Raw genomic sequence first — 22,003 nt, 5'->3', positions numbered from 1 at the left:
TAGTGTAGTTGCAAAAACCTCATAAAGGCGGTATATCAAGTTTCATTTCCCTTCCCTAATATTCTGGCTATGAGCTATTCCTTAAAATGGCACCTAAAAGCAGTGGTGCATAGTTTTGAAGATGGTCTTATATATGGGCGGAGTCTGGGTGGGGCATGGGTGGGATGCATAGATGCATGCATAAATTAAGGAATTCTATAACTTATGTGCTTGTTTTAGCAGTCCAGGCATGAGTATTTACACCAGCTTTATGGCTGGTGTATGTGGTTGTACCTAAAATATAGGCTCGTATTTGCCCAGTTATATTAGTATTCTATAAAGGATCCTTGGTGTCTACTTTCCTTTATAGATTAGGCTCTGAGTGGGGGCCTTCTTGGTGCCTAAGGATAGGTAACATAATAGATGACAGCAGATAAAAACCTGTACGGTACATTCAGTCTGCCCAGGTACCCCTTTATGCAATTGCCCTAGGTAACTGCCCATTTGGACCTGCGATTTGGAGAAGTGATCGAGAGGGGAACTGTGATTGCATCTCTGGTGTTCAAAACCACCTCAGAGTACAAAGAATTTGAGTTTTGGAGCATAGTCCTTAATTGTCTCACCGCAGAGGTGCAATTCTGCAAAATTCGCTACTTCCACTTGTTGGTGACACATACACGTATTTAGTAAGCAGCAAATATCACTGCTTATATGCCACATCTTTTTGAAAGTGTACATTTGCAAAATGCTTCCTTCCCATGCTCATACTGCTTCACATATCTTTCCCTTTAAATGCATCCGAAAGAAGAATGGAGCCAACTGTGACTTTGATTTTAAGATTTACAACAGTCACGGACTCCAATTAAATCTGTAGCGTTTCTCTCGATTTAAATATATTTATTTATTTGTTACATTTGTACCCAAGTAACAACAAAAACAATGGGAACAAAAGCTCCGCTCGCTTTGATGATCTTCCAACAACAAATGATAGCGGATCAAATCATGAAAGTGCAAAGAATGAATTGATCATAAATGGAGGACAGGACCTCAGACAGGTGACAACATAATCTTGATCTTATATAATAAGATTACATATAATGCCACCATATTCTAATCATAGGTCCCTGCCAACCTCCTTCCACAGTGTTCACATGAATTAAATGTGTAAAATATATAATACAAAAAAGCAGCCAAAATACAGAGCAAGGCTACTTAGCTTTGTTGTAGCTTCGTTGTAGCTTAAACTAAGGGCCTCCCCAACGGTCCCGTTTCGCCAGGTCAAGCTTCATCAGGGGAAGGACGCCCAACCTTGTGAGCTGCTGGATTGTCGGCATACCGGGAATGAGCCAGCAATTGAGCAATGGAGTGCAGTTGGGCGTCCTTCTCCTGATGAAGCTTGACCCGGCGAAACGGGACCGTTGGGGAGGCGCTTAGTTTAAGCTACAACAAAGCTAAGTAGCTTTGCTCTGTATTTTGGCTGTTTTTTGGATTATATATTTTACACATTTAATTCATGTGAACACTGTGGAAGGAGGTTGGCGGGGACCTATGATTAGAATATGGTGGCATTATATGTAATCTTATTATATAAGATCAAGATTATGTTGTCACCTGTCTGAGGTCCTGTCCTCCATTTATGATCAATTCATTCTTTGCACTTTCATGATTAGATCCGCTATTATTTGTTGTTACATTTGTACCCCACATTTTCCCACCTATTTGCAGGCTCAGTGTGGCTTACATGGTGCCATATAGGCTGTTGCCAGTTCGGTTGGTTACATATACAAAGTTATGTTGTGAACAGATGAGGTGGGTTTGGATCAAGTATCATGGGGTAAAAGAGGTGAAGATTAAATTGTCCAATACGATCATTAGTTATGTTGTGTCGCTGGGTGCTGGGTTTTTATGTTGGATCATTGGGATAGGCTTTTTTGAATAGGTGGGTCTTGAGTGATTTTCTGAAATTTAGGTGGTCTTGGATTGTTCTCACTGTGCTTGGGAGTCCGTTCCATAGTTGTGCACTTACGTAGGAGAAGTTGGATGCGTGGGTTGTTTTGTATTTTAGTCTTTTGCAGATTGGGTAATGTAGGTTTAGGTATGATCTTGATGATTTGATTCTGTTTCTGATTGGTAGGTCTATTAGGTCTGTCATGTAACCTGGAACTACGCCGTAGATGATTTTGTGTACCAGGGTGCAGATTTTGAAGATGGTCCTTTCTTTGATTGGGAGCCAGTGCATCTTTTCTCGTAGGGGTTTGGCACTTTCGTATCATGTTTTACCAAATATCAGTCTGGCTGCTGTATTTTGGGCGGTTTGGAGTTTTTTTGTAAGTTGTGCTTTGCATCCCGCGTAGATTCCGTTACGGTAATCTGCATGGCTTAGGACCATTGATTGTATTAGGTTTTGAAAAGTTTCCCTCGGGAAGAAAGGTGTTCTTCGGTTGAGTTTCCACATTGCATGGAACATTTTCTTTATTACCGTATTTACTTGGCTCTCTAGTGTGAGGCTCCGATCGAGTGTGACACCGAGTATTTTTAAGCTTTCTGAGATAGGGAGTGTGTGTCCTGGGGTAGTTATAGTTTCAGGTTTGTATTTGTTGTGTTGTGATGAGAGGATGAGGCACTGTGTTTTTTCGGTGTTTAGTTTCAGTTGGAATGAGTTTGCCCAGGAGTCCTATAGACAATATAGGAAAGTTTCAGTTCTGAATTTAGAAACTGAAAAGTGTGGGTTTGGAAAAATGTGTAGCTTGAGGAAAGCTCCACAGACGTGTTTACGACCACCGCTGGCTTTCAACCTTAAAAAAGAGGAGTGTGGTAGCCGTGTTAGTCCACTCTTATGGTTATCAATAGAAATCAAACAAAATAAAACATGGAAAAGAAAATAAGATGATACCTTTTTTATTGGACATAACTTAATACATTTCTTGATTAGCTTTCGACAGCTAATCAAGAAATGTATTAAGTTATGTCCAATAAAAAAGGTATCATCTTATTTTCTTTTCCATGTTTTATTTTGTTTGATTTCTATTGATAACCTTAAAAAAGAAACTCAGAAATCATTGGTTCATCCTAATGTGATATTTACGGGGCCACACTTTATAATATGGAAACTATGGTTAGATACTGCATAATTCTGTAGCAGCTAATTCCTATAACCAGTGCACTTTTTCTAGTGAAAAAGGTGCCGGTACTCAAATGCTAGGCCACCCTTCTGGGGTGGGGTGATCACTGAAGAACCTTCCACACAATAGCCAGGCCCCCTGCAACCAGTCACAGAACCTATGACAAGGCAGAATTGGTGTGTAGAGCCTAAGCTCTTTCATTAAAACTTGGGGACCATGGGTCAATTTTAGCAGACAACGGAAAAGGTGCTGGTTCTCAGTACCCCCAAGTACCCCCTCAAAAAAGCCCTGCCTATAACAGAGATAATTAAAGTCTCAAATAAGCAAACCTTTGTGCATCTATGCACTGGAAAAAAAATTATTTCCTTCTTCATTTATGATGTTTGGTTTTCTGTTTGCTGGTGATTATTCTATGGACAAATGTAGCTCTGGAGGAAATGAATAAATGTTAGCTGAAAACAGACCAAGCAATAAACTGCTGTCTCCTCTTGAGCTGTCATCTCACACAGTTCCCACCATTTCATTTTATAATATGTGCATTTATTTAGTACATAAGTACATAAGTAATGCCACACTGGGAAAAGACCAAGGTCCATCGAGCCCAGCATCCTGTCCACGACAGCGGCCAATCCAGGCCAAGGGCACCTCGTTAGCTTCCCAAACGTACAAACACTCTACACATGTTATTCCTGGAATTGTGGATTTTTTCCCAAGTCCATTTATTAGCGGTTTATGGACTTGTCCTTTGTGAAACCGTCTAACCCCCTTTTTAACTCTGCCAAGCTAACCGCCTTCACCTCCGGCAACGAATTCCAGAGTTTAATTACGTGTTAGGTGAAGAAAACTTTTCTCCGATTTGTTTTAAATTTACTACACTGTAGTTTCATCGCATGCCCCCTAGTCCTAGTGTTTTTGGAAAGCGTGAACAGACGCTTCACATCCACCTGTTCCATTCCACTTAATATTTTATATACCTCTATCATGTCTCCCCTCAGCCGTCTCTTCTCCAAGCTGAAAAGCCCTAGCCTCCTTAGTCTTTCTTCATAGGGAAGTCGTCCCATCCCCGCTATCATTTTAGTTGCCCTTCGCTGCACCTTTTCCAATTCCACTATATCTTTCTTGAGATGCGGCGACCAGAATTGAACACAACACTCAAGGTGCGGTCGCACCATGGAGCAATATAACGGCATTATAACATCCTCACACCTGTTTTCCATACCTTTCCTAATAATACCCAACATTCTATTCGCTTTCCGAGCCGCAGCAGCACACTGAGCAGTGTATTATCAACGATGACACCCAAATCCCTTTCTTGGTCCGTAACTCCTAACGTGGAACCTTGCATGACGTAGCTATAATTTGCATGACGTAGCTATAATTTGGGTTCTTTTTTCCCACATGCATCACCTTGTACTTGCTCACATTAAACGTCATCTGCCATTTAGCCGCCCAGTCTCCCAGTCTCGTAAGATCCTTCTGTAATTTTTCACAATCCTGTCGCGAGTTAACGACTTTGAATAACTTTGTGTCATCAGCAAATTTAATTACCTCGCTAGTTACTCCCAACTCTAAATCATTTATAAATATATTAAAAAGCAGCGGTCCTAGCACAGACCCCTGAGGAACCCCACTAACTACCCTTCTCCAATGTGAATACTGCCCATTTAAGCCCACTCTCTGTTTCCTATCCTTCAACCAGTTTTTAATCCACAATAGGACTTTTCCTCCTATCCCATGACCCTCCAATTTCCTCTGTAGCCTTTCATGAGGTACCATGTTAAATGCCTTTTGAAAATCCAGATACACAATATCAACCGGCTCCCCTTTGTCCACATGTTTGTTTACTCCTTCAAAGAATTGAAGTAAATTGGTCAGGCAAGATTTCTCCACACAAAAGCCGTGCTGACTCGGTCTCAGTAATCCATGTCCTCGGATGTGCTCTGTAATTTTGTTTTTAATAATAGCCTCTACCATTTTCTCTGGCACCGATGTCAGACTCACCGGCCTATAATTTCTCGGATCTCCCCTGGAGCCTTTTTTAAAAATGGGCATTACATTGGCCACCCTCCAATCTTCCGGTACCAAGCTCGATTTTAAGGATAAATTGCATATCACTAGCAGTAACTCCGCAAGCTCATTTTTCAGTTCTATCTATTTGATATGCATATCTGGAATGCTTGTCATAGAAGTTGTTGACGTGAGAATGGGTGGTTACTCAGGGGTCCTTTTACTAAGGCGTGCTGAAAAATGGCTTGCGGTAGTGTAGGCGCGCGTTTTGGGTGCGCGCCAATCTATTTTTCAGCGCGCCTGTAAAAAAGGCCTTTTTTTTTGCCGAAAATGGACTTGTGGCAAAATCAAATTTGCTGCGCGTCCATTTTGGGTCTGAGACCTTACTGCCAGCCATTGACCTAGCGGTAAAGAATCCGGCCGGTAATGACCTACGCACGTCAAATGCCACGTGGCGCGCGTCCATTATGCGCGCCTGAAAATAAAAAACATTTCCGCCTAAGCATGTTCTGTAAGTGGAGCCTAGATTTAGGTACAGTATATGGAATATGCTTAGTTGATACCCCAGTGCCTAAAACTATGTGCGTCCATTTACACCAATGAAAATATGGCGTAAATCCTGGCACGTAGATTTAGGTGCACTGAGCCATATTCACGTAAATTTTAGAATGCCCATGAAATGCCCATTTCCCTGCCTATAACCACATCCCTTTTTGCCTGCGTGCATTACAATTTAGGCGCTCTGTATTACAGAATATGCTTAGAGATTTGTGCGAGTAAATTCTAATTATTGTCAATTAATGCTCATTATTGCTGTTAAGTGCTGTTAACAGTGCTGATTGGCTTGTTAAGCCAATTAAGTTGCACACGCTGTTATGGAATCCACTTGGAGTTTGGCATGGAACGCTAAGCACGCTATATAGAATCCAAGAGATAACACCTAAAAAATCAGTGCTGAAAAAATTGCTTCTTAACATCCAATTATTGGTGCTGATTGGCTCATTAATCAAGTAAGTTATGCGTACAAATCAGCTATCCTTCTTATTTTCGAAGGAGAAGGGCGCCCATCTTCCTACACAAATTGGGAGATGGGCGCCCTTCTCTCAGGGTCGGCCAAATCGGCATAATCAAAAGCCAATTTTGGCCGCCCTCAACTGCTTTCCGTTGCAGGGACGCCAAGTTCAAGGGGACGTGTCGGCAGTGTACCGAAGGCGGGACGGGGGCGTGGTTAAGAGATGGCTGTCCTCGGCCGATAATGGAAAAAAGAAGGGCGTCCCTGACGAGCATTTGGCCGACTTTACTTGGTGCCTTTTTTTTCACGACCAAGCCTCGAAAAGGTGCCCGAACTGTCCAGATGACCACCAGAGGGAATCGGGAATCACCTCTCCTTACTCCCCCAGTGGTCACCAACCCCTTCCCACCCACAAAAAAAATTAAAACACATTTTGTGCCAGCCTCTATGCCAGCCTCAAATGTCATACCAGCTCCATCACAGCAGTATGCAGGTCCCTGGAGCAGTTTTTAGTGGATGCAGTGCACTTCAGACAGGCGGACCCAGGCCCATCCCCCCCCCCCACCTGTTACACTTGTGGTGGTAAATGTGAACCCTCCAAAACCCACTGTACCCACATGTAGGTGCCCCCCTTCATCCCTAAGGGCTATGGTAGTGGTGTAGAATTGTGGGTAGTGGGTTTTGGGGGGGGGGGGGCTCAGCACACAAGGTAAGGAAGCTATGCAGCTGGGAGCAATTTGTGATGTCCACTGCAGTGCCCCCTAGGTTGCCCGGTTGGTGTCCTGGCATGTCAGGGGGAGTGCACTATGAATGCTGGCTCCTCCCACGACCAAATGCTTTGGATTTGGTTGTTTTTGAGATGGGCGTCCTCGGTTTCCATTATCGGCAAAAACCGAGGCCTCCCATCTCTAAGGTCGACCTAAATATTGAGATTTAGCCGGCCCCAACTGTATTATCGAAACGAAAGATGGATGCCCATTTTGTTTCGATAATACGGGATGCCCCGCCCCTTCGCGGTGCTGACCTTAGAGATGGGCGCCCCGTTCGATTATGCCCCTCTACGTGTGCCAATTTGCACGTGTAACTTTAGTCACTATATATAGAATCCAGGGGCAAATGGGGAACAGGTCAAGCTTCCGTCAATCAGTAAGTAAAACAATAGGAGGAACAAGACTCGACATGACCGTGTTTCAGCAAGAGTGCTTGCGTCAGGAGACAAATATTTCAGTTCCTTTTTATGGTACACATCAACACATAAGCTTCAATGCTAACAAAGCAACTATAGTCCTCTAATGCCGAGAATATGGTACACTGTCTCCTCAAAAAGTGTATACTTGTGACTTTGGGAAGCGCTTCAGAGGAGTCAGTGTATCTTATTTTCAGCATTAGATGATATTGATGACTACGTTGAGGTGATTTTACATTCTTTGGACGCTTTGGTCTTTTTGCTTGACCTCACGGCACTTCTATTTGTATTTGTTTGTAAGGATCTATTTTTGATTCTTTTGCAGCACGGGGAGTGCCTTTTCTATAACGGCATTCGTGTAAGTCATCATCATCATCATCGCATGCAAATTTAGGTGCTCCCACTTACATCAGGTAAAAATGTTGCATGCAATGCAATGGAACTTATAGTATTTTATAAGTTTTATTGCATAAATATCTAAATCCCAATTTTACAAAGAGTGGGCCAAAAAAATTAATTGTGTCCAAAAATTACCATCAAGATTTACATCTGATACCGGAAATAGAATCTGAAATAGGCAAAACTTGGCTTATCTGTAGCTAATTCAATGTTGGCAAAAGCCATTATTCCGCACCCCAGTGCTTTGATAGCTTGATACTCTGTCTACTGAGGATTACGATATGGGGAAATATAGTTCATAAATGCCGGCACAACTGGTCTTTATGATAACCATTCTGTCTGTGTGAAGAGACAAACATTTTGACATTCGCATCTCTTTAAATACATCTGGAAGAATGTTCCCCAAATTGGCCAACAATATACGCTGGCATGCCTAAGTTTCACGGAGCCAACACAGCTTTGCGCTACTATTCTGTATATGCTTAGGCACACCCTGAAGCCGTTATTGAAATGGTAGTAGGTGCATCCCATTGTGGCACCGACATCTTGGTGCCAATTTATAGAATTTCTCCCATAGTGTTTCTCTTGATGTAAAAGTAGATGCTTCCGGAAACATTCACCACTGGAATTACACACTGAGAATTATAAATTCAGGGGAAGCAGCAAAGAGAGTATCATGGTGTACAAATTTCTGTGCGCAAAATTGCAAGGTATTCTAGTTCTCCACGTAACTAAATTGGCTAACGAGCCAATTAGCGCCTATAATTGAATGCTAATAGCAACTATTTTTGGATTTTTGTGAAGGGGCGGGGGGAGGGAAAGGGAAATGGGACTTGATATACCGCCTTTCTGTGGTTTTTACAACTACATTCAAAGCGGTTTACATAGAGGGGCATAATCGAACGGAAACGCCTATCTCCATGGGCGTTTATCTCTGAGAATGGGTCCGTGAAGGGGCGGGCCGAACCATATTTTCGAAAAAATGGATGTTTTTGAGCTGGGCGTTTGTTTTTTTTAGTGATAATGGAAACTAAAAACACCCAGCTCAAAAACGTCCTAATCCGAGCCATTTGGTTGTGGGAGGGGCCACGATTCGTAGTACACTGGCCCCCCTGATATGCCAGGACACCAACTGGGCACCCTAGGTCAGTGCGGTGGACTTCAGAAAAAGCTCCCACATGCATAGCTCCCCTACTACAGGTGCTGAGCTCCCAACCCCCCTCCCCCAAAACCCACTACCCACAAATGTACAACACTACCATAGTTCTTAGGGGTAAAGGGGGCACCTACATGTGGGTACAGTGGGTTTTGGAAGCCTCCCATTTACCAGCACAAGTGTTGCAGGTGGGGGGGGGGGGGGGGGATGGGCCTGGGTCCACATGCCTGAAGTGCACTGCGGTACCCACTAAAAGTGCTCCAGGGACCTGCATACACGCAGGCCTCTAGGACTTGTTGCTGCTGTATAACATTGGCCCACCAGTTGACACCTGAAGACTAATCTCTCCGAAAAAGTCCTTTATTGGAATAACCACGTTTACTCACAGTTAACTGCAGATCAGAGGTTGTGCCCCACTGGCAACGAGTCTCCCTGGTACTGAGATGAGCAGTAGGTCAGAGCTGGCAGAACGGTGTACAATGCCCTCTTTCAGCCACATTCGAGGTAAGAACTAAGTTCTGTAACATGGCTAACACAGGAAAGGGAACTAAAACTGGCTTACAAAAATGGCCACTACCGCATGGACTACAACAGGAAACACAACAGGGCACACTCTGACCCAGTAGGCAGGGGGAAAAGCACCATGGGAGAAGAGCCTACCAACTACCAACATCGTGAGACTGTAACACAAGCTAATGAAATCATGGAGCCCAATACCCTACACCCACCACAATGCAATGCTGATGTGACCCTGTACTGCACCCGAGAGCCACATCTGACCCAGGGAAAGGCTGTGACAGGATTGAACACATTCTGCTGTCATGGAGGTGGGTACAGCATTTGAGGCTGGCATACAGGCTGGAAAAAAAGTTTGTAAAGTGGGGGTTTTTTTGGTGGGAGGGGGTTAGTGACTACTGGGGGAGTCCGGGCAGTTGGAGCACTTTTTTGGGACTTGTTCGTGAAAAAAAAGGGTCCAAAAAAAGTGACCCAAAATCACGGTAAAAACGCCTTTTTTTTTTTCGATTATCAGCTAAAGACGCCCATCTCTCCTCGGCTGATAACCACGCCCCAGTTCCGCCTCCACCACGCCTCCGACACGTCCCCGTCAACTTTATTTGTTTCCGCGACGGAGTGCAGTTGGAAACGCCCAAAATCGGCTTTCGATTATACCGATTTGGGCGCCTTTGCGAGATATCTCCCGATTTAGGTCACACTACAGGCGTTTTTCTCTTTCGAAAATAGGCAGGATAGTATGTTCAGGTACTTATTTGTACCAGGGGCAGTGGAGGGTTAAGTACATCTTGCTAGGCACTATTCTGGAAAAACCCACAAGCAATTCTTACGACACACAACTCAAAAGGGGGCTTGAGTCAGGACATTTTCTTAACATACTAGAACTGTATTTTCAGTGATGTCTGTTTAGGATTATTGTCTGGAAATGTGAAGTTTGGGTTGAAACCAACCAAGCAAGTTTTTTCTCAAAAGAGACCAAAGCCATAATCTTTTTTTCTTCCCGTCACTTGAGACGCCAACACAAACTATTCCAATCATTTCATTTTATAATGAGTCGATTTTATTGTTACTCTTACCTGGGCTGCTTGCTGTAGCAGTGCTGTCACTGGTTGTTGTGTTAGCCTGTGCATCTTAAAGAGAATAAAACGTGTCTTTAGCATGTGCATTTCTTTAAAACCTTTTAAAAATGCATCTGGAAGATAAACGTTAATTTAATTTGTTAATTAGGACTTTGATTTCAAATTTTCAAGTCATGAACTTACAACTCTGAATATTCAGATTTAATTCATCTGTGGTGGCTGGCATTTTAAAAATGCTGATTGCCCTAGCTGAACACTGACCCGTGTGTTCTTAGCTGTAAAATCTTTCAATAAAATTTAAGCTTAATAAAATATGTTGAAAAGTAAGCATTTCTTTGTTTGCACATCCTTCACACTGCTAAGTGTTTACTCCACCCTGCTCCCAATGGGCATTTAAAGAGCCAGCTACCCACTTTAAGATCATGACCAGCCTGAGGGAGTCCCTGAGAGACCACACATCAGCCAACAGACCCTTTAGCTGCTGGAACACGTTTGGTTAAACAGTGTCTGTCCCTATAGGGCAGCCGCATGTAGGCAGCTAACTAGTTTGCCTCATGCAAAGGCTGTCGACCCAGTCCTCGGGACACACTTAGCCAGTCAGGTTTTCAGGATACCCACAATGAATATGCATGAGATAAATTTGCAAACGAGGGAGGTAGGGCATGCAAATTTATCTCATACATATTCATTGTAGGTATCCTGAAAGCCTGACTGGATAGGTGTGTCCCGAGGACTGGGTTGAGAACCCCTGGCCTAATTGGAGGTTCACGCCTGCTTAGACATCAAAATCTGTTTGAATTATCAGATTGAGTGTTTGAGGCAAATGCAGTAGGTGGTACCTTTCCCCTTCCACTGTTGGCATGTTGGTTTGAAGGACTCAGTGGGAGGACTGTGGTGGTCTATCTCAGTAGAATAATAGGAGGAATATGGATCTACCGGAAGGTTGTAACAGGGGTGGTTGTGGATGTGTGGGTATTTGTCATGTGGGATGCAAGTGGTGTGTGTGTGTGTGTGGAGGGAGGGGTACATGTGGGGGTGTTGGGAATATGGACTGTGCGTTGGAGTGATGGCATGTCTGTGTGCACAGGGTGTATGTGTACATGCAGGGTGGGATTTGGGTGCACAGGATGGCATGGGGGATATTTATGGGTGGGTGGAGGAGTTTGTGTGTGTGAAGAAGTGAAGGTGTATGTGTGGGGTGTAGGTTTTAGAGGTTGGTTTGTCTGTAGGAAGAAGCGGTTGGGTTGTGTGTGGGGGTGAATGTAGGGAGATGTACAAGACATAGATCCTTCCCCCTCTCCCTTTGCTTTCTCCTCTTCTCTGTATGCAAACACGCTTTCTCAGGAAGTCAGGGTCAGGGTCTATCCCCTCTCCCCTCTTATTCAACATCCTCTTAAGCCTCCTGGCTACTTTGTTCCAGTCCTTTTATATCTCTTCTATCTAAACTCTTTAGCTATTGACCTTTGCTTCCTACAAGTATGCTTGGATAGCATCGTAAACTGAATGAGGTTCAATAGGTTGATTTTGAATGTGGATAAAAGAACTGCCTGCTGGATCACTGGTTCCTTCCACGGTCCCAGTTCTTTTGGGTAAACCATTAACTCCAATGGATTCATTATATTATTTGGGTGTCACTTTAGATTCACACCTTATTTTTTTTGCAATAGGTTTCCTTGGTCTTACATTCGGGTTTTTATGCCTTATGCCAATTGCATTCTGATCACAATTTTTTGGAGACTGATGCCTTTGCATACTTTATATCATGCTTTTCTCATCTCCCGTTTAGACTATTGTAATGTGGTCTATGCGAGTATATCTCAGGCCAGTCTGAAAAGACTACAAACATTACAGAACACTACCATTCATTTCTTCTGTAAAGCCAAGTCGCAGGATCACATTACTCCTCTTTTTCAAAGTCTTCATTGGCTGCCTGTTCAGTTTAGGGTCCAATTTTAAGATCTTGATCCTAGATTTCAAGGCCCTTTGTGATGGGGCTCAAGACTGTCTAGTTTAACTATACCATATGCTCCGGCACACATTTTACGTTCCTCGGTGACCACAGATTGGTGCTTCCGCAGCCCAAAAAAGCTCACTGAGAATCCACAAGGGATAGTGCTTTCTTTTTCTTGGCACTGTGGAATAATTTACTTTTGACCCTACACTCAGAAACTTTGCTTACTCAATTTAAATTGAGGTTAAAAACTTATTTATTTGTGGTGGCTTTTGATACTGGTTAGTTCTGACATGTTGACCTTGGTTGATGCTGTTATTAACAATTATTTGGATTTTATGTTGTGTGAGTATTGCACTTTTCCCATCTTGATATAGAGTTCTTTTCTTAAGTATATATTTCTCTCAATTTTTATTGTGAATTGCTGAAACTTGGTAATCCCAAATTGTAAACATACACACACAAATTATAAACACACATACACACAGACAGACAGACAGATAGATAGATAGATAGATAGATAGATAGATAGATAGATAGATAATTGATTGACTGTCTATAGATTCTATTGCCTGATATGAAATGTACCTTAAAAAGTGTAAAATTTTTAATCCAATCAGAGGTAATTAGAGCCTGAGCAGACGAGATGGGCAAAATATTTTCCAGAAGCAAAAACCACAAAAGAAGAGAGATTCAGCCTTGCAAATATTTTGCAGAAAAACGTAATCCTATTTGTATTATTTTCACTGACACTCACAGAGAGCCATTGAAAGGTCATGAAAATATATCTTGTTTTCAGTGTCCCCATGGTATGCATACAGGCCTGTTGCTGGTTGTCGTTTCAGCTTAGGTGGGGTGTTGCTGGGGTAGGATGGGGCGGAGATCACTGTTGCTGCTGTGACTCATACAGGTAGTGGTGCTGCAGTAAATACATATATCAACACTAGCCAGAAAGTACCAAAGCAGTGAATGGGTGGAGCTGCTAGTTATCCAGAAAGCAGCGATATTCAGAACAGTTTCTGGTTAAAGGTAGGCCAGAAATATTCTACCCTAGTCGTATCTAGTTAGGTATCTAGATTGTGGTTTGAATATTGCTACTATCTAGATATCTGTCGTACTCCCTGCTCTGCATGATATTCAGTGCTGCTCGCTAGCTGGGTAGCGGTGTGAATATCTGTGTATAATTAAATTAAAACAATACAAATGCTGACCATGAAACTTAAATACTGGCTTGATCATTTTTTTATTTTCACTAATTTGCCTCCTTTTTTAAATCTCATTCTGAATATTATAACTTGTGTTTTATGTTTTTTTTTAAAATAACTTTTCTTTACTTTATATATTTTATGAATTATGATATGCTTTCATTTATGATGTGCATTGTATGATTTTACATAAGCCTAATTTGTCTGCTGTGTTACTCTGTAGCTCACCTTGAGCTTCCATAAAAAACGTGGGTGATAAATATGAACTGATTTAAACCTTTCTCTTACAGACAAAACACTTTCCACCACTACTTGGAAGTGCATTCTTCTTTAAGCACTAGGTCAATGTCCATTGCTCCCAGGTCACAACACACACTGCCCGATTCTCTCCCTTAGATGCTGAGTCACAGAGCATGTCCCTACAGATCTGCACTAGTGCAATTCATTCTAATTCTTACTTCCTCTCTAGGTTGCTTTATTTGGAGTGGGCAGTCAGAAAAATGACCCTTCATTTCAAATTTCTCTTGATGCCAACCTGTCACCTTTGGACGCCCTCAGATTTTACTTATGGTCAGCGATCAATATCTGGGCAGTGACCAAAGTACAAATGCCTCAGTTTTCCAATAATATATTTCTGTCTCTAATTCAGCACAGAGGGAGAGCTGAAGGCCATCATTAAGGTTTATGGCATCCAAGGTGATTTCCCTGCATCAGGAAATAGCAAGCCTCCAAGTACTGTCTCTTTTCCCATGCTCCTTCACAGTAAAGGGCACAACTGACACCAGGTTTTTTTTCTGTCTTTATGGCAGAAATTCAGAATTACACTTGCCCCTTCACTCTTTTTAAAATTTTGAGTTCACTTTACTTTACGGTGGTGGGAGGCAGGGCTGGTGGTTGGGAGGCGGGGATAGTGCTGGGCAGACTTATACGGTCTGTGCCCTGAAAAAGACAGGTACAAATCAAGGTAAGGTATACACAAAAAATGGCACATGTGAGTTTATCTTGTTGGGCAGACTGGGTGGACCGTGCAGGTCTTTTTCTGCCGTCATCTACTATGTTACTATGTTACTTGTGAGGGTGTAGGATGACATAGGAAAAGGGGTCCCTGACAATTTGTCTAATGACAGCTCATTTAATGGACAGTTGGTCTACAATACACAATGGCTAATGGGTCATTGGGTCTAAGAAACAATTGGGCTAATGTTACAATTGATGGCTCAATTGGTCTAAACAACATAGGAGACAGGATACTGATGTAAAAATCAATGTAAGTTTATAAGAAAAAACTACAGCAAGACACAGAAAGATTAGCACACAAACTTTATGAAAGAAGTTAATATTATAAACATATATATGAGTGAAGAAAGTTAATAGGAGAAAATTAAATGCACAAAAGTTTGTCAATGTTGTTCTAAAAGCCAGATTGTGGGCAATGCCATGTAGAAAATCCAGAATATTGTAGAGGCTCACTGTGCAAAAATGGACATAATACAATCTCCACAGCCTTTTTCATCATTTTTCTGTTTCTTTCATTGCTCTCCTCGTATTAAGCATTCCTTCTGTCTTCAAAAGAGAACCATAAAAAGTAGGGTAGTGGAACAGGCCTCCTAATTAGAGTCAGTAAGATAGATATAGTGGACGTCAGAGGAAAATCCTTATTAAAGCACAAATCTTAAGCGCAGACTCAACACGGACTCATGTGAAACTTGCCTCAGGAGTCATAAAAACCCTTGAAACCACTACTGGCAAAGTGTCGACGTTTGAGCAAAATATGCGTGGGGTCAAGTTTTTTGTAACTCCTGAGGCAGGCTTTATGCCGAAACATGGGTCCGTGTCGAGTCTGTGCTTAAGATTTGTGCTTTAATAAAGATTTTTCTCTGGTGTACACTGGATCCATCTTGTTGACTCTACCTAGGAGGCCTATTACACGATCCTACTTTTTTTGGTTCTCTTTTGTTGGATTGCGTAGGGGTTTTTTTTTCTTCCTCTCCTTCCATCTGTCCTTCAACATCTTTCTGCTCTTTCTACAATTCAACAATTTATAAACTCCAATATGTACTCTTCCAACCAACACTTCCAGTCTTCTATGCCAAACGTTTGTAGCTGATGCTGGCCATTAATGATTATTATGACTGCTGACCCATTACACTTTCTATCTTCGCATCTCCAGTATTAAGCCATTTCTCCTATCATCTTTCTGACACACTTATGTCACAAGCACAGAAGATAACCTTGAGTAACTAATTTCTCTTTCCCGTTTTCTGAATCTACCAAGTCGCAGAATTCCATTCCTTAATATATCCACTGTAACAGTTGCAATTTAACTGAAATATTTTACCTCAAACACCACTTTTTTTGCACTAACTGAACATCAACTGCAGTTCTGGATTTTATACTTGAAGTATCAATAGAAATCAAACAAAATAAAACATGGAAAAGAAAATAAGATGATACCTTTTTTATTGGACATAACTTAATACATTTCTTGATTAGCTTTCGAAGGTTGCCCTTCTTCGTCAGATCGGAAATAAGCAAATGTGCTAGCTGACAGTGTATATAAAGTGAAAACATTCAAGCATTACTGTGACAGTCTGACAGGGTGGGAGGATGGGGTGGGTTGATCACCCCACCCCTCACCTATCCACACTCACAATGATATGCTTTGATGTCCCCATGCATACCTCCTACCCACCCCCATCCTCCCACCCTGTCAGACTGTCATAGTAATGCTTGAATGTTTTCACTTATATACACTGTCAGCTAGCACATTTGCTTATTTCCGATCTGACGAAGAAGGGCAACCTTCGAAAGCTAATCAAGAAATGTATTAAGTTATGTCCAATAAAAAAGGTATCATCTTATTTTCTTTTCCATGTTTTATTTTGTTTGATTTCTATTGATAACCTTAAGAGTGGACTAACACGGCTACCACACTCCTCTACTTGAAGTATAAACTTTTATAACAATTTCTACTTTCATAGAATTGTAACATACAATTTCAGTTCCTTCTTTTGTTTTCATCTCATTCATAAACAGGCCTACTTCAGAGTCACAGTCATAAGTAATAATCGGCTTCCTAAGCAAATTTTTTAATAACTTAACACATTTATTCATGACTGAAGTCTTTACTCTTCCACATCAAACACTTGAGACTTTGCATCTCTTTTATATTCAGTTACATTTTTACCTATTGTATTACAACACCAAGTGGCTTCCAGGGTTGATGCCTTAATTAGTTTAAAGCATATGGTGTATTCTCATTATTGACTTTAAAAAGTTATCTGCCATATGGCGAATGCATGACTTCACATCTTTATCTTGATTATTTAACTTTTAGACCAATTATCCTTTAGACAAATTAGCTTTTAGATGAATTATCCTTTTGAAGGTGCAGTCTCCAGAACTATACATAGATGTTTAATGTGAGCAAGTGCAAAGTGATGCATGTGGGAAAGAGGAACCCGAATTATAGCTACGTCATGCAAGGTTCCACGTTAGGAGTCACGGACCAAGAAAGGGATCTAGGTGTCGTCGTTGATGATACGTTGAAACCTTCTGCTCAGTGTGCTGCTGCAGCTAAGAAAGCAAATAGAATGTTAGGTATTATTAGGAAAGGAATGGAAAACAAAAATGAGGATGTTACAATGCCTTTGTATCGCTCCATGGTGCGATTGCACCTCGAATATTGTGTTCAATTCTGGTCGCCGCATCTCAAAAAAGATATAGTGGAATTAGAAAAGGTGCAGAGAAGGGCGACGAAAATGATAAAGGGGATGGGACGACTTCCCTATGAGGAAAGGCTAAAGCGGCTAGGGCTCTTCAGCTTGGAGAAAAGGCAGTTGAGGGGAGATATGATAGAGGTCTTTAAAATAATGAGTGGAGTTGAACGGGTAGATGTGAAGCGTCTGTTCATGCTTTCCAAAAATACTAGGACTAAATCGGGGCATGCGATGAAGCTACAATGTAGTAAATTTAAAACGAATTGGAGAAAATATTTCTTCACTCAACGTGTAATTAAACTCTGGAATTCGTTGCCAGAGAATGTGGTAAAGGCAGTTGGCTTAGCGGAGTTTAAAAAAAGGTTTGGACGGCTTCCTAAAGGAAAAGTCCATAGACCATTATTAAATGGACTTGGGGAAAATCCACTATTTCTGGGATAAGCAGTGTAAAATGTTTTGTACATTTTTGGAATCTTGCCGGGTATTTGTGACCTGGATTGGGCACTGTTGGAAACAGGATGCTGGGCTCGATGGACCTTTGGTCTTCCCCAGTATGGCAATACTTATGTACTAACTATCACCACTTTTTTCCTGCTGGCCATTTCTGTCCCTATCCTCCTAAGCAGCCTTCTGACTTTACCATTGCTTATTTACTGTACCTGTTTGACCACCTTAAGATCATCAATGCATTTACCCCCAAATCCTGCTTTTCTTTCATGCACAGAACGTCATCCCCTATAGTGAACCACACCCTTCGGATTTTGCTGCCCATATGCATAACGCTACATTTTTTTAGCATTAAATTTTAGCCACCGAACAGAAAAGCATTCCTCAAATTTCTCTAGATTCTTCCTCATGTTATCCACACCGTCCAGATAGTTTACTCTGTTCCATATTTTGGTTTTTGAATTTTCCCACTGCCTTTCTGCATTATTGCATACAAAAATATTGAAAAGTACCATACCAAGGTTTCATCCCTGTGGCACACCATTGGTAAAATTCCTTTCATCAGAGTGAACTTCATTTACTACTACTCTTTGGTACCTCCAACTCAGGAAGAAAAAAGAGAAGAGTGGGGGAAGATAGGCTCTTTCCAATCAATAAGGGAGACGTATATTTGAAAAAAGTATAATGTTTATTATAACAGGTCGACTCGACACAGCCGTGTTTCGGCAACGTAGCGCCTTCTTCAGGAGTCTTCCAACAGTATATCGAGTACTTGAGTGTTTAATACTCCAAGAAAAACAATTTTGAAGGACATGCAGTTCCTTCTCTTTCAGAGAAGTAACAGAAATGCATACAGCAAGCGAGGTGTAGTGACACGTCCAAAGTACTCAAGTACTCGATATACTGTTGGAAGCAGGGGCGTATCTGGACTCCGGCGGTAGGGGGGGCCAGAGCCAGAGGAAGGGGGCACATTTTAGCCCCCCCCGCCGCCGCCGCCGCCACCGCCAAGCCCCCACCGCCACCAATGACTCTCTCCACCCCCCTCCCGCCGCCAACCCTCCCCCGCTGCCGTTCTTACTTTTGCTGGCGGGGGACCCCAACCCCCGCCAGCCGAGGTCTGCTTCCACCTGCCGCTGCCGTAAAAACGTCTTCTTCAGCCGGCGGGGGACCCCAAACCCCCGCCAGCCGCCCCGCGGTGTTTAAACTTCATCTTCGGCCTCCGTGGCCGTGCTGCTGTGATAGGCGCTGTTGAAATCCACTTCGGAGTCTGACATCGTTGTACGTTGTACGTGCTGCGACGTCAGACTCCGAAGTGGATTTCAACAGCGCCTATCACAGCAGCACGGCCACGGAGGCCGAAGATGAAGTTTAAACACCGCGGGGTGGCTGGCGGGGGTTTGGGGTCCCCCGCCGGCTGAAGAAGACGTTTTTACGGCAGCGGCAGGTGGAAGCAGACCTCGGCTGGCGGGGGTTGGGGTCCCCCGCCAGCAAAAGTAAGAACGGCAGCGGGGGAGGGTTGATGGCGGTAGGGGGGTCCAGGGCAAAATCTGCGGGGGCCCAGGCCCCTGAGGCCCCACGCAGATACGCCCCTGGTTGGAAGACTCCTGAAGAAGGCGCTACGTCGCCAAAACACGGCTGTGTCGAGTCGACCTGTTATAATAAACATGATACTTTTTTCAAATATACGTCTACCTTATTGATTGGAAAGAGCCTATCTTCCCCCACTCTTCTCTTTTTTCTTCCTGTATTGTTTCGTGGGGATTAAGTGCACCTCCACACTTTGTGTGGCTTCCTTTTTTAGACTACCTCCAACTCAAACATTTTATACTCCAAAATGAACTGGCTGACCTCAAATTGACAGCCTTAAGTGTTCTACCACTCTGAAGCCTGATACACCTAATCATAATGCCGTGGAGTACCAGTATACCATATGGTAAATTATTGTATGTATTCAAGAATGATAACACCACAATATTCTATGTAATTAACCCAACTGCAAGTTTATCCTGAGATTTCTTTGTGGGGGGGGGGGGGGGGGGGGGGGGAGAAGCAACAGCTTCATGCTGCTGCACTTCAGTTGGAGTTGGCTTTCATTGGGCTATGGTGCCATGAGGGCTACCACCCGGGGTATTTTATATCTAGTTCCCAACTGAGATCAGTTTCTGTGATGACAGTCCTCATTTGAGGGACACATGCCAGGGCTCCATCCAGACCCCTGTTGTTGTGAACCTAAGTCTAGTCATCATCAGGTGTCAATGTTGAGCAATAACTGAGACTTTTGTCCCTCAGGGAATACTGCCTCTGTCACATCTTCAGCCCAAGTTAGCTTGAGGAGGAAAACCATGACCTGGGAAGTGAACCTAGATTTTCTGCCTGACAGAATAGCACAGCCCCTGGACCATCAATCTGAGCCTCGTGTCCTTTTCGAAGTAAACACATCTTGAGCTTCATAAACACAAAAGCGCTTACTCACATATGTATCGAGGAGCTTGTAGACACTGATATTTTCAAGAAAGAAAAATATACCGATATTAGTTTTTTAATGGAAAATGTTAATATCTCTATCCGTGTGTCAAGCTTCTATGCTTGGAATATAATATCTATTTTTATTAAAAATTAAAAGCTAATTTATTTGAAAGGTGGCTGGACTCTGCTCCAACTCAGTTTTTACTAAACTGGAGCATTTTCCCCTCGCCAAAGAAGAGTCGAGTCAGCCATCTTGGTGTGCCTCGGCCTCTTCTGATAATTGGCAGGCTGTCTGTCTGACAGCAATTCTGCTGCAGTCCTGCCCGAAAGCGGGTGCACACTAGCTTTTAACAGTGAGAGCTTCCAAAGTCACTCAGCCACATACCTTCAGATTTCATTCAACCAAAACAAGAAACAGATGATCCAAGGTTAACCAGATCGCCAAACCCAGAAGGCTGCAGGTAGAAAAGCAAATGGAAGGCTGAGGTAGTCACCCCCTTCCTAGATTACAGCCACTGTATAATTGCTTCTAGTCCAAAGCACCTGTTGAAAGTTCTTACCTTGCAAATTACAAAACACCAGGTTACACAAAAGAAGAAGTACAATGCTGCTCCTCATTTTGTCAGTGCCCGGAGGTAATACTAAAGGAAACTGCTCTCCTTCCCAAGGCTGCCTTGCTTAATAACATCATAAAAAGTCCAAAGTGCATCTTCTAGTTAACGTCAGAAGTATAAAAAGTAATTTGAATACAATATATTACACCTTCTTCCTGATCCCATGATTCTTGCTCAGTAATGACTGTAAACATGCAAGGATTTACCTAAGTTATATGCGAAATGAAGGACACGCAATGAGATCATTCTGTCTGTCCTGTGTGAAAGTACTGAGTGGGATTATAACATGGGGCAACAGCTGCAACACAGACCTCATTTCAGTATCCACCTGGTACTGCGAAACCTGGGGCAAGTCCTTCAACATCTTTGGGGCCAATACTCAACCAGATCTATCTGAACCTGGGAACGTTGTTGGGTTGGGGCCCGTAACTTAACCAGCTAGTGCTAATTTTCTGTGTTAGAAAGAAACGTTAAGCCAGCACTGTGTACAGGGGTACCTGGATTAAATCTAGCTGACTGTGTTTAGTCAGGTAAATGAATGCGACTTTCAGCTATAATCTAGCTGGTTACATTGGAGGCAATTCTAAAACATAGGTGCTGACGTTGATGCGTCCATTGCACACATAAATGTTTAGAATAATAGTATTTACCTGCGTATGGGTGTACAGAGTTCTGCAAATGTCAAAATTCCACCTAAGCACTCTTCTGTAAATACCTGTTTGATTTACATAGCACGTATTTCCAAAGGGGGGGCTACATGGGCAAAGAATGGTGACCTGGCATTGAATATCCACGTCTAATTTAGCCGGTGGTGGTCAGTGCTTAAAATTACATTGGCCATTGCTGGCTGAATATTGACCTGTAAGCTGTTTGGAACAGGAAAATAATCTGGGTAGGTGCCGACCTGAATGACAGTGATCATGAAATAGTAGGCTCCTGAGGCAGGAGTCCCCAAACTATGGCCTGTAGGCTGGATAAGGCCCATGGAGTTCATTTTTGTGGCCCAACATACTTTTTCTGACCATGATTAAATCCAGAATATGGCAGAGGTTTTACTTTATTTTCATGTGTAATAGCATCAAAAGCAACAAGCCCAGACTCCACCAACCAAAGATGACAATGGTTATACAGCGTGGCAACAAATTACA

At 42.6% G+C, this 22,003-nt stretch overlaps 1 protein-coding gene across 7 annotated transcripts in view; it reads right to left on the bottom strand.

Moving 5' to 3' along the window:
• The window catches only part of MUC13 (mucin 13, cell surface associated), a 109,342-nt gene extending 88,424 nt beyond the window's left edge, over window positions 1–20,918 (bottom strand). For all 7 annotated transcript variants that reach the window (XM_030210529.1, XM_030210533.1, XM_030210531.1 and 4 more), the window contains exons 1-2: window positions 20,802–20,918; window positions 10,451–10,504 (exon numbers count right to left, since the gene is read on the bottom strand). In XM_030210529.1, coding sequence (XP_030066389.1) covers window positions 10,451–10,504; window positions 20,802–20,859 — 112 coding nt within the window. In that variant the 5' untranslated portion in view covers window positions 20,860–20,918. The remainder of the gene's footprint in view (window positions 1–10,450; window positions 10,505–20,801) is intronic.
• Window positions 20,919–22,003: the final 1,085 nt, after the last annotated feature.

Source organism: Microcaecilia unicolor, chromosome 7, assembly GCF_901765095.1.
Source record: "Microcaecilia unicolor chromosome 7, aMicUni1.1, whole genome shotgun sequence".
NCBI classification, from domain to species: Eukaryota; Metazoa; Chordata; class Amphibia; order Gymnophiona; family Siphonopidae; genus Microcaecilia; species Microcaecilia unicolor.
The sequence above is the reverse complement of the archived record's forward strand: the minus strand, read 5'-3'. Positions and strand labels throughout refer to the sequence as shown.